This window comes from Schistocerca nitens, chromosome 4 (assembly GCF_023898315.1).
Source record: "Schistocerca nitens isolate TAMUIC-IGC-003100 chromosome 4, iqSchNite1.1, whole genome shotgun sequence".
Lineage (NCBI taxonomy): Eukaryota > Metazoa > Arthropoda > Insecta > Orthoptera > Acrididae > Schistocerca > Schistocerca nitens.
The window spans coordinates 991,273,501-991,285,637 of NC_064617.1; the positions used below are offsets into that span (position 1 = coordinate 991,273,501).

Sequence of the window (12,137 nt, forward strand, 5' to 3'; positions counted from 1 at the left end):
AATACTGGAGGTTTGAATATAATGAGCAGATCATTTGTATTGATGATATTTCCTGAATGGTTGAAATATGCTGAAGTTAAGCCACTGTTTAAGAAGAGAGATAAAGAAATAGCATCACATTTCCGTCCAGTTTCACTTTTGCCGGCATTCTAAAAAATTTTAGAAAAGGTAATATACAATGGGTTTTATAACCATCTTACCACAAATAACATACTGTCAAAGTCACATTTCGGATTTCTAATGGGTCCTGATATTGAGAGGGCTATCTACACTTACAGTGAAAATGTACTTAACTCATTAGACAAAAAATTACAGGCTACTGGTATATTTTGTGATCTTTCAAAGGCATTTGACTGTTTAAAACACAATATCCTTTTAAGTAAATTAGAATATTATGGTGTAATAGGAAATGATGCAAAATGTTCAAATGTTATATCTCTGGCAGGAAACAAAGGGCGCGACCTCTGGCAGGCAAAGCATTCGCGGTCATGCATTGTCCAGAGCATCCGGCAACAGGGCAATCCCGCGGCCAATCGGAGCACGTGGCGCCAAGTTTCCGTAGTTCAAAAATTGGGCGTTGTCGACCTACACAACATCAGTAATTTTGGTTCCTACTGGCATCAGCTATCCAGGGTTAAAATTTCGTGACACAATTTTTCTCCACCCTGTATAATCGGTGACAAAAATACCGCCGATATGTACCAAATTTTTTTTGAAAAAATACGTATATATCGATATGCCGATATTTTATCAGCAGTCCAGATACTTACCCTGCGCGGTGGTGACGAGCTGCATGTGCGCCGGGTACTTGTCGACGAGGCGGCGGATGACGTCGATCTGCTCCAGCGTCAGCTGCACCGAGTCCAGGTACTGCGAACCGCACGGCACGTACGCCGACCAGAACTGCAGCACACCAAAAGTCAAGCGTCACAGCTGCCGCTGCAACTACGACACCGCTACCTCACACTCCACGTTAACAACGAATAATATATTCTCGGACTTCTTTCAGCGTGTTCCGGGTAAAACTTCAAGCTTTCGACAGTTACCACTGTGCCCTTCGTCAGGAGCAACTGACCGTTATGGCTGCTGGAGTGGCAGATTCATACAGGCTATGAACGACTGCTCGCCGACCGGCCTACGTCGCCGCAGTGCCATGGTGGTGTCAACGTCTGCACTCATGGCGCCAGTGCTGCTGTAGGGGCGCAAACAGTTCCGAGAATTCCTTTGCTCCTTATCTGCACGGAGAGCTCACTTCCACCAACCGAAATGAGTATAGCTACTGTCCTTGTTGAAGTGGTCCTCCCACATCCTGCAGCCTCTTTAATAACAGAATCTCAGTACGAAGATGCTTGAGGCAAACGTTTGTTTAGCCAAACAGAATTTTGTGTTTATTCGTGTGGCTGGACTCAACACCTGCTAATTACTTGCAGTCTCCATTTTTGATGTCCAGTTGACGCCCTGCAGAGCGGTCAGCAGCGATATGGATGGCCTGGCCTTCAGCATTCGGAGAGGATACTGTAAATCTCAGGAAGAGACTGTCCTAAGCCGAACACAGAAATCAGGCAGTCGGAAAACACGTCTTATTCACCGTCTCCACAAGAACCTTCCTAGTTTATCGGATGCTACAGAGAAAAGTGCGTGGAAGAAAGCTATCGACACAGAGAAGAAACAGAGATATTCGCCGAGTTGCTTAAGCTGCTTAGACAATTGTGGTGCCACCAGCACAAACGCTGAGACCATCCATGACAGCAAAAAGAGTTAGGTTGACAAACCAGAAGCAACCCATTGGCTATATAAATACAGCACAGCTGCTGTCACGACAATCAGCTACTCACGACGAAGGTGATAGTGGTAATAGTGGAAAGCTTGAGGTTTTACCCAAAAATGAAGTTGCAAGAACACAGAAAAGATTTTATTCAAGAGTGTCGTCACGAGAAAACATCGTTCTCGTACTCCATGACAGTTTTAAAATCAAACAAATTGAGAAAAATCAATTTGCCAACATTCTTGTAGTTCGTTAGGTAAGCAGCTTGATGAATGTAAAGACCGTCGTAGTATAAAGACTTCCAAAGTACTTTTAGAGGTTGCTGGAATTGGTCTAGGTGTAAGCTGAATTTTCTTTACTGTGACGAGAGAAGTGTTGATGCTCGACTTAATACGGAGACTGCATCCTCTTCCATCTGACGAAGCTGACGGCGTTCTGACTGCAAGCAACGAACTGGGGCTACTTTCTCCCGAGAGCGTTCTCGCGGTATTCAATGGGAACGCACGTTACCACGTAAATATGATGGAAAGAGATAGAGGCAGAGGTCGCAGTAACATGTCATTTCGCGGTAGAGGGTTTGCACCACAAAACTATCAAAACCGAAATGACGTGGAAAACTAAGGCCCACGTGTTTTACGGGCCAGATTCGAGCGGACAAGTATCACCGTCCCAAACTAAAGAAATAATTCCGGATAAAACAAAGTGAATTTAAGACACAACTAAACGGCAGAACTGCGCCACTGGACAGGGCATGCAGAAAAACAGGTACGGGCTTCAGTGAGTCACTGGCGACAGACTATGCTGCAGGCGCTAGTGTGCAAACTAAGCAACTGCGTGCATTGAACTTGGCGGAGCAATCAGCTGTCTGAAGGGCGGTTGCAACAGTGGCATTAGGACGAGATGAAGACACAAGGGAAATGGTTCAAATGGCTCTCAGCACTATGGGACTTAACATCTGTGGTCATCAGTCCCCTAGAACTTACATCTACTTAAACCTAACTAACCTAAGGACATCACACACATCCATGCACGTTATTAAGTGAAAAAAGAATAGAAATGAGTGTATGGCATTGTTAGAAGTGCAAGTCTTATTTCAGTCGACGCCGCATTGGGCGACTTGCGCCTCGGTGATGAGTATGAAATGATGATGACAAAACAACACCCAGTCTCCGACAGGAGAAAATCCTCACCCCGGCCGGGAATGGAACCCGGGTCCGCTTGCATTGGAGGCGAGCACGTTACCGCCCATCTAAGCAGGCGGAAGCTATTAAGTAAAAGCGGAAAGATAGACAATTTGTGTGAAAAGGAGTCTTCGGGGATCACGGAGTGGCGTGATGATTTGTTTTACGGTTTAAGGCAATATGAGTGGGAAAACTCTGAAAAGGGTTATACGGCCAGAGTATTAATAAATTGGAGAAACGAAAGTGGAAAGGTCGAAAAGAGAACGGCGTGCGAAAATGAAAAGGAGTTGAAAGTACTTAGCGCCGTGCAAGGTGCGCGAGTAGCGATTTCAGAGGAAGTGGGTGGTAAGGGAAAGAAAGGAGCATGTGCAAAGCACGCGAGCTGCCAATGTTAAAGAAACTGGTGCCAGAAACAAAAATGGTCGCTACAAATAGATATCTGGAGGAGGATGAAATTCCCGACAGTGTGGATGAGGCGATCCTGGTTGACGAAAGACTAATGCAATTAGATGTTGTTGATGGTCATGAGAACATAAACTCAGATGAGTATATGCAAACACTGAAATCCAAGACGATTATACTAAATATGAAGTTAAAGTTGACGTCATCAAAAGTGATACTCAAGAAACGCCAGTGACTGAAAATGAAATAGAATTTTTAGGAAATACTGAAAATTTTGAAAATACAAAAACTGATGAAAGTTCAAAAGAGGAACTTGCTTGCTGTCTAAGAGTAGCGTTCATGTTAGAATCAGACAGTGAATATGAAATAAATAATAGTTCAGACTAAGAAATAGAGGAAAGGGAACAAGGCATTACGGAATATGTACCTGAAAAGCAAAATCAAGTCTTTTCCAAACAAAATCCGGCAGAAAATAAAAACCGAAAAAGAAAGAGCAACCAGACGATGCGATACCTGGGAAAGATTTGATTAGTCATGAAAGACTTAGAAATTAGAAAGCCGAAGAAGCCCCCAGACATAGCTGATTGGCCTGTAAATAACATATCCAGGAGCACTATATGCATTAACTAGGTAGACTGTGTCGAACGTACAATCATTAGCCATGGGGTAGGTTGATTGCAGACTTTGAAATTGTAATGAATACCTACCACCACGAAACTACAGGATTTACACCCAAGGAAATTCTATTTAATCATAAGAGCAAAAGTACAGTTGAAGATATCTTACAATTTCCACCCTTTGTGGAAATGGATCTGAGAGAGAAAAAAGACTTAGTAAGAAAAAGAATGAAAGGAAAAGCGGAAAAGGGACGATAAGGGCCTTAAAGTGACCAAATTCAAAACTGGGGATTTTGTTCTCATAAAAACTCACGAAGAACCTAGTGAAATAAACCAAGAAATTTCTAAGTTCAAATATAATTATATTGGTCCCTTTGAAGTGCAAGGAACTCTGCACAGTAACGCCTATTGTCTTGTTTATCGTAAGTCAAAGAAGCCATTAGGTGTTCGCAATATTGTAGATTTAAAACCTTACGTCCACAGGAGTGAGTAATAAGGGGCAAAATGAAAAAGTGTATTTGTATTTAATCAAATAGTGTTTTACCCTACATGTTCTTCTTCATGATGTTGTGTTGTCAAGTGTTGTTATGCTGGAAAAACATTTTTTTGTTATGAGACTACTGATACATGTCCTATAAGTTTCACATTCGGTATAACATAATTGGTTACACAACGTACACATAAACTCCAGGCTATGACATACATAAGAACTGCATTGATTGAATATTGCAGCATGATCAGGAGGACTGCCAAATGTGTCAATAGGGTGACAAGTGTTGCTGTTGAAAATAGTTGAGGACTGACAAATATATCTACAGTCAGACAAAGGATGAAACGTTTATAGAGTGTACTGAGTATTGTATTTTCACAATGAACTGCATAAATATTTAAAGCAGACAAAACATACTTTCTTAATAATCATACAGTGACAAATAAGTATAAACTAAGCATTTGTAATGTAAGCTGTGTATGTAAGTGATATGTAAATTCATATATACACTCCTGGAAATGGAAAAAAGAACACATTGACACCGGTGTGTCTGACCCACCATACTTGCTCCGGACACTGCGAGAGGGCTGTATAAGCAATGATCACACGCACGGCACAGCGGACACACCAGGAACCGCGGTGTTGGCCGTCGAATGGCGCTAGCTGCGCAGCATTTGTGCACCGCCACCGTCAGTGTCAGCCAGTTTGCCGTGGCATACGGAGCTCCATCGCAGTCTTTAACACTGGTAGCATGCCGCGACAGCGTGGACGTGAACCGTATGTGCAGTTGACGGACTTTGAGCGAGGGCGTATCGTGGGCATGCGGGAGGCCGGGTGGACGTACCGCCGAATTGCTCAACACGTGGGGCGTGAGGTCTCCACAGTACATCGATGTTGTCGCCAGTGGTCGGCGGAAGGTGCACGTGCCCGTCGACCTGGGACCGGACCGCAGCGACGCACGGATGCACGCCAAGACCGTAGGATCCTACGCAGTGCCGTAGGGGACCGCACCGCCACTTCCCAGCAAATTAGGGACACTGTTGCTCCTGGGGTATCGGCGAGGACCATTCGCAACCGTCTCCATGAAGCTGGGCTACGGTCCCGCACACCGTTAGGCCGTCTTCCGCTCACGCCCCAACATCGTGCAGCCCGCCTCCAGTGGTGTCGCGACAGGCGTGAATGGAGGACGCACACCGTTAGGCCGTCTTCCGCTCACGCCCCAACATCGTGCAGCCCGCCTCCAGTGGTGTCGCGACAGGCGTGAATGGAGGGACGAATGGAGACGTGTCGTCTTCAGCGATGAGAGTCGCTTCTGCCTTGGTGCCAATGATGGTCGTATACGTGTTTGGCGCCGTGCAGGTGAGCGCCACAATTTGGACTGCATACGACCGAGGCACACAGGGCCAACACCCGGCATCATGGTGTGGGGAGCGATCTCCTACACTGGCCGTACACCACTGGTGATCGTCGAGGGGACACTGAATAGTGCACGGTACATCCAAACCGTCATCGAACCCATCGTTCTACCATTCCTAGACAGGCAAGGGAACTTGCTGTTCCAACAGGACAATGCACGTCCGCATGTATCCCGTGCCACCCAACGTGCTCTAGAAGGTGTAAGTCAACTACCCTGGCCAGCAAGATCTCCGGATCTGTCCCCCATTGAGCATGTTTGGGACTGGATGAAGCGTCGTCTCACGCGGTCTGCACGTCCAGCACGAACGCTGGTCCAACTGAGGCGCCAGGTGGAAATGGCATGGCAAGCCGTTCCACAGGACTACATCCAGCATCTCTACGATCGTCTCCATGGGAGAATAGCAGCCTGCATTGCTGCGAAAGGTGGATATACACTGTACTAGTGCCGACATTGTGCATGCTCTGTTGCCTGTGTCTATGTGCCTGTGGTTCTGTCAGTGTGATCATGTGATGTATCTGACCCCAGGAATGTGTCAATAAAGTTTCCCCTTCCCGGGACAATGAATTCACGGTGTTCTTATTTCAATTTCCAGGAGTGTATATTATTCACAACATGGACACATGTTTAGAATAGAATATATGCTACAAAAATACATGTTTTCCTTTAATACTTGTTGGAACAGTGTTTATATAGACAGTTATGTGAAGCGTTTGTTGTGTAATCTATTTGAAAAAAAAAATTATCGCCCAACACTGTTTTGAAGTGTTATTGATGTTTCATTGATGTATCCCTGTTGGGAAATCTCAATGAAACATGGGGCATGTGTAACACTTATATTGATTAGAAATACGTCCATATTATGTAACTGTGTATCTACAATTACGGAGTGTGTACTCGGATTTTATTTAATCTCCTCGATATGTGACAAGAAAATTAGAGTTTTGTAATGTATATATGAAGAAAGCAAAAGTATATTTTCAAATGATAAATTGTTATAATATGTGTAAGTTCATAAAAAGAAAATGTTTATTAAAAGCTGGTTCATGCTTAGGGTAGGGCACCTGTCTTTGTAACATGTAAAAGCTGTAGTGAAGTCTCCGCGCAACGGAAGTGGCATGGCGCGATGTAAAAGGTGGTTTTCGCAGTCGAACTGAGCGGCTCCTTTGCGTGAACGGTATGCAGTGTGTGGCTGGCCGTAGCACGGCGCACTTCACTTCGATGATGCCAAGAGAGGCGATTGGAAGCTGCTTTGTAAGGGATTTGCCTCGGATGTGGATATGGCTATTATTTGGTATTCTTGGCATAAAGGAATGGCTCTGATATGGTGAAAATCCGACGCCAAGAAGAGATTTTATAGAGCACTTGAACATCATGACCCGTGAGTACAGTTAGCCGCCATGTTGCTTGCCACCAATCTTCGCCACTGCTTCACTAACTTCATACATTCATTAATGTATATGAGAAAAATGCCGTGTGGCAAGGGCCTCCCGTCGGGTAGACCGTTTGCCTGGTGCAAGTCTTTCGAGTTGACGCCACTTCGGCGACTTGCGTGTCGATGAGGATGAAATGGTGATGATAAGGACAACACAACACAACACCAAGTCCCTGAGCGGAGAAAATCTCTGACCCAGCTGGGAATCGAACCCGGGCCGGTAGGTATGACATTACGTCGCTTTGACCACTCAGTTACCAAGGGTGGACAATTCACATGGGCATTGCCCAGTTAATTCTTGTGTTGTTTTGATAATAATCTTCACATTGTAAATAGGTGTCCAGAATCATACTTTCTATCCCGATCACGAACCTATGCAGGGTCCTCACGTAATGGTTACTAAAACTGAGTATCCTGATTTAAATGAACAATTCTAGTATTTCAGTCTTTAAAAGTGATCTTTTGTCTAATACAAAAGGAGTAGTAAAAGTTGAAGTTAAACCACAAAGGTGAAGTTGGAAAAGCTTTTGCTAAGGTATCCTTAGTTTATTACAAAATATACTTTTGTAGGAATACATTGCAAGACTGTGTAAATATTATCGTCTATAATACCTGCTTCACAGGTGATGAAAGGCAAATAAGCTAAGCTCATTTTCAAAATTATTGTGGTTTTGATTTCTATCATGAATGGTTCCTTTCTTGAAGTTAATTAAGCCTAGTGTTGTATTTTATTGTCTTGCAAAGTAAATTATAAACTACTCTAAATGACGTGAATGAATAGCTTTTCGAATTAGTATTTGCTGCTGTAATAATCAGAGAATGTTGAGTAGTGAAACTATACTAGTTTGTGGGTCCCCATCATATTCTCCACCTTCTTCTGTAGTGGTCAATCCAAGGATTGGTTTGCAACAGCTACAATGGCAGCTTGTCTCCATTTTGTGCGTCTTTCAGCTTTTCTCTTCATTTCTTTATAGGTGTTACATCCCACATCTTTCACGATTTGATCCATGTACCTCAGTCGTGGTCTTCCACCTTGGTCTTTTTCCCATAGAACAAAATTGAGGTACTACTGTTGCTAACGAAAACTGATATATGTAGAGCAGTTTAAACAGTGTATTTATGATATTATTCATTTTTATTTGTTTTTTCTTTCATGTCAGATAAGACAAAAGCCCCTCACGTCCAAATTTAGTTCTGCAGTTCATGCAGTAACATTTCAGTATTTGACTAAGTAATGGTTCTGAGTGTAGCTGTCTTTACTATAAGCTTGTTGCAAAATTACATCCAATAATTTACTGGTGTGTGCGTTATTGGTAACTGCTGCAACGCACAGTTCAGAGTGCACTGTGTCAGTTTGTATCCTGTTTGCTATTCAAAGGGAAATCTTAATGACAGTATCTTCAATAACCAATATTCAATTTTTTAAACATATATTTCCATATTAATGTGCCTAATTGGGCTGGCTACCGTTCATTTTTTCATTCCCTTATGATTTTACCGCTTTCATTAACTCCCAAGGTTAAAGTCGGTTTGGTTTTTTTGTTAATTTCATCATATTCAAATTTATAGTCCGATACCACTGTCCATTAAACACACGCGCGGTAAAAATTCCAAATCCTCTCAGAGGGCAACATTAGCGTGTTTCATGGCACTTTAGTGTTATAAGTGGCTCTTCTCGTGAGAAGACTAAATGTTCGGTTGTTAGGGAAGAGTGACACAAACACGTCAGTGTTATAGTAAGTCTATCATACGACATCAATAATACTGACCTTACAGTCTGTAATGTTTCTTACTTGCTGTTGCAATTGTGCTCTTCAGTCCTAAGAATAGCTAGATGCAGCTGTCCACAGTAATCTGTCCAGTGTAAGCCTCTCCATTTCTGCCTAACTGCCACCTACAACCATTATTTGGATCTGTTTACTGTATTCGAGCTTTGGTTTTCCTCTACAGATTCTTGCTGCCCCCACGCCTCCCCCCTGTTTCCAACTGCACAAATACCCTCAGAAAAGAGGTCCTAACAATTAAATACACAACAGATGTTAACAGATTGTTCTTTCTCAGAAATTAATTTCTTGCTATAGTCAGTCTCATTTTGTATTGTCTCTACTTCAGCCATCAGCCACCTCTTACTTTTAGTGTTTCATTTCCTAAGCTGATACCCTAAGTATCACTTGACTTAATTAGTCAACAGTCAATCACATTTGTTTTACATTGGTTGATGTTCATCTTACACCCACTTTTTTTAGACACTATCCATTACGTTCGACTTGTGTTGTAAGTCCCAAAATCAGTGTCTCATCGACAAACCGTAAAGATTTTATTTCTTCTCTCTGAACTTTAATTTCATCTCCATGTTCCCCCTTGGTCTCCCTCATTGCTTTCCCAATGCACATACTGAAGGACACTGTCGACTGACTACAACCCTGTCCCACACCATTGTTAATGATAGATTACGTGCCATGTCCTTAGCTTCTTGCAACTGCGATTTGGTTACTGTACAAGCTGTAGACAACTTTCCGTTCCCTGTAGTTGTCACCTGTTAGATTCAGCATCGTTGCACAGCTGATGCAGTACGTCCAACGTGAGTCGTTATTTTCCGAAAGAGTCATCCCGCCACTCTGAAGGCCACAATTCGACCACTTTCAAATTCGCTCAGTAGGTTTTAGAATACACGGGTGGCATGAGTGAGTGCACTGCATTGAGCCTTCTTGCTATGAGCGTTCCCTTTTGAATGGTAGACACAGATGGTGCTTCGGTAGTTATGCCACTACTATCTTTGTCGGCGGATGGCTTTATAACCATTATCAGTACATCTACTATCTCCCAAATGGCATACGCCGTCCTCGGATCAAAATCTACGCCTCCTTTTCAGGCGTACCAATTTATTTCCGCCAGTGTACTTATACGACGTGATGTCCTCAAAATCTTCCTAAAATAATCTTGGAATCCGACCCTATGGGCTTTCTCCCTTTGCTATAGTCATATATTTCATTTTTCCTCATTTAAATACAGTTGCCATTCACTATAGCAAGCGGAAATCTTGTCCAAGTCTTTCTGCAGTTCCTTACGATCCTCAAACGATGAAATTTTCCCGTACACAAGATCACAGTCAAGGAATAAATTTTTATTGTTGCTCGTCCTGTATAATAAAACTTTCGTGTGTACTGAAAACATTTCCGTTTTACTTTAGTTTTTGTAGAACATTCGCCGTCTAGAATTACTTAGTGGGTTTAATTTGTGTGATAGCGACATTCACCTCTTCACCTGCATGTGAGGTTTGCTGGGCATCGTGTTTGACTAAAGTAAGTCGTGTCCCACACAACTGGTCTTTCATCAATCCCTCACAATATACGCCAGGGTCCAGCAACTCACGGACGCTAGTGGTTTTTACGTATAACGCAGTACATCCGCTCTTTTATTCTTTATCTTAACAGAAGTGACCTGCACTATTATTCAGGTGTAAAAACTGCCTAGAACTCCGTCAGGGTCTGATGCTTGGTTCTATTTAAATATCATTTATTATTTTGCATTACCGGTGGTTTTAAAATAAAATCTCTCATATGTATGTATGTCTGTGTGCGACGGGCAAGCTGTGTTATGCAGAGCACGGTATTTCTGCTTTCTGTCTGGTGTATTTAATTTCAACACTAGGCAGGTCAACGACAGATGGGACAGGTCGCTTGGACAAGTTTTAACTATAACGTATGATCAGATCTGTTTATGTTTTCCTCCAGAATCCGACAGTGAAAATTATTGTAGGATTCACGCAGGGTCCTTCTCACGGATGTACTAGCTGCTACTAACATTTTCCCCTGCAGTGTCTTTTGTACCTAGAGAGCAGTGTTCTACGAGTTGTATCATCAAACCAGGCTGGGTCTTTGCCGTTTTATGAAACTTATATCACTTTACTTATCCTGATCGCAGTTTAACGTCTTTCAACTTTAATTACATTTGTTATGCGTTTTCTATACCTGAACTGAATGTTCTCAGTTAGTCCTTTAAACAGAGTGGTAGAGACTCTCCATCCGTTCGACCAAACACAAATACTCTCCGAACTATCTCGATGGACATTTTGCATTTGATGACCATTATTCCGGTAATATCAGCATGGTCGATAATATCTCGGGAAGATCGGATCTATTTGTAAATACATTGTGTAAAATATTAGTTTTGTGTGTGACTGGTCAGAGTAATTGTTTAATGCAGTTATCAAAGAATATTGCCAGTATTACTTCGCAAAACTGTTTCCCCGTATCGCAAATAGCATATGCAGTACTAAACGAATGAAATTCACCATCTACTGAAATTGCATGCTCGAGGTAATTTGTGTGCCATCGCATTGAAGTTATCTTTGGATGCCTCTGCGAGCGATGTATGAATCTTGTGGTCGGTAGTGTAAAATGACACCGATTACTCTTGTCGATATTATTTCGTTTCAGATTCATTTTAAACTCGGCAGATCTAATGCTTTTACTCGTCGCCATAAATACTTATTTCCCTGGAGAGTCCAACGTTTCCTACTCACGTTCCGCAAGCTGTCCAAAATTTCTCTACTCTGTCCTTTGCTTCTTAACTAGTCTCCTTTGCGTACATTTTAAATTGCATTCCTTTATACAATTTTTCATTGTAATACAGAAGCGCTTTAGCTATTAATGTGTTGACACATTATATAATTTGATCTGATATAAGCTCTAATACACCATAAAGATATAATGGCTCAATTCTATCGGAAGAAAACTAGTATTTTGCAGAACCGAATGGACATTTATTTCTTAACTTTTTCTGTATCAGCATGGTAATAGCAGCGTAATCCTGTTCCCGTTTTTAACATTC

The 12,137-nt window shown here is 42.4% G+C and overlaps 1 protein-coding gene across 1 annotated transcript in view; it reads right to left on the reverse strand.

Annotated features, from left to right (window-relative positions):
- LOC126252741 (dipeptidase 1-like) overlaps positions 1-12,137 on the reverse strand; it is a 1,484,085-nt gene that overhangs the window by 543,238 nt on the left and 928,710 nt on the right. Inside the window, exon 7 of the mRNA XM_049953644.1 lies at positions 771-903. Coding sequence (XP_049809601.1) covers positions 771-903 — 133 coding nt within the window. The remainder of the gene's footprint in view (positions 1-770; positions 904-12,137) is intronic.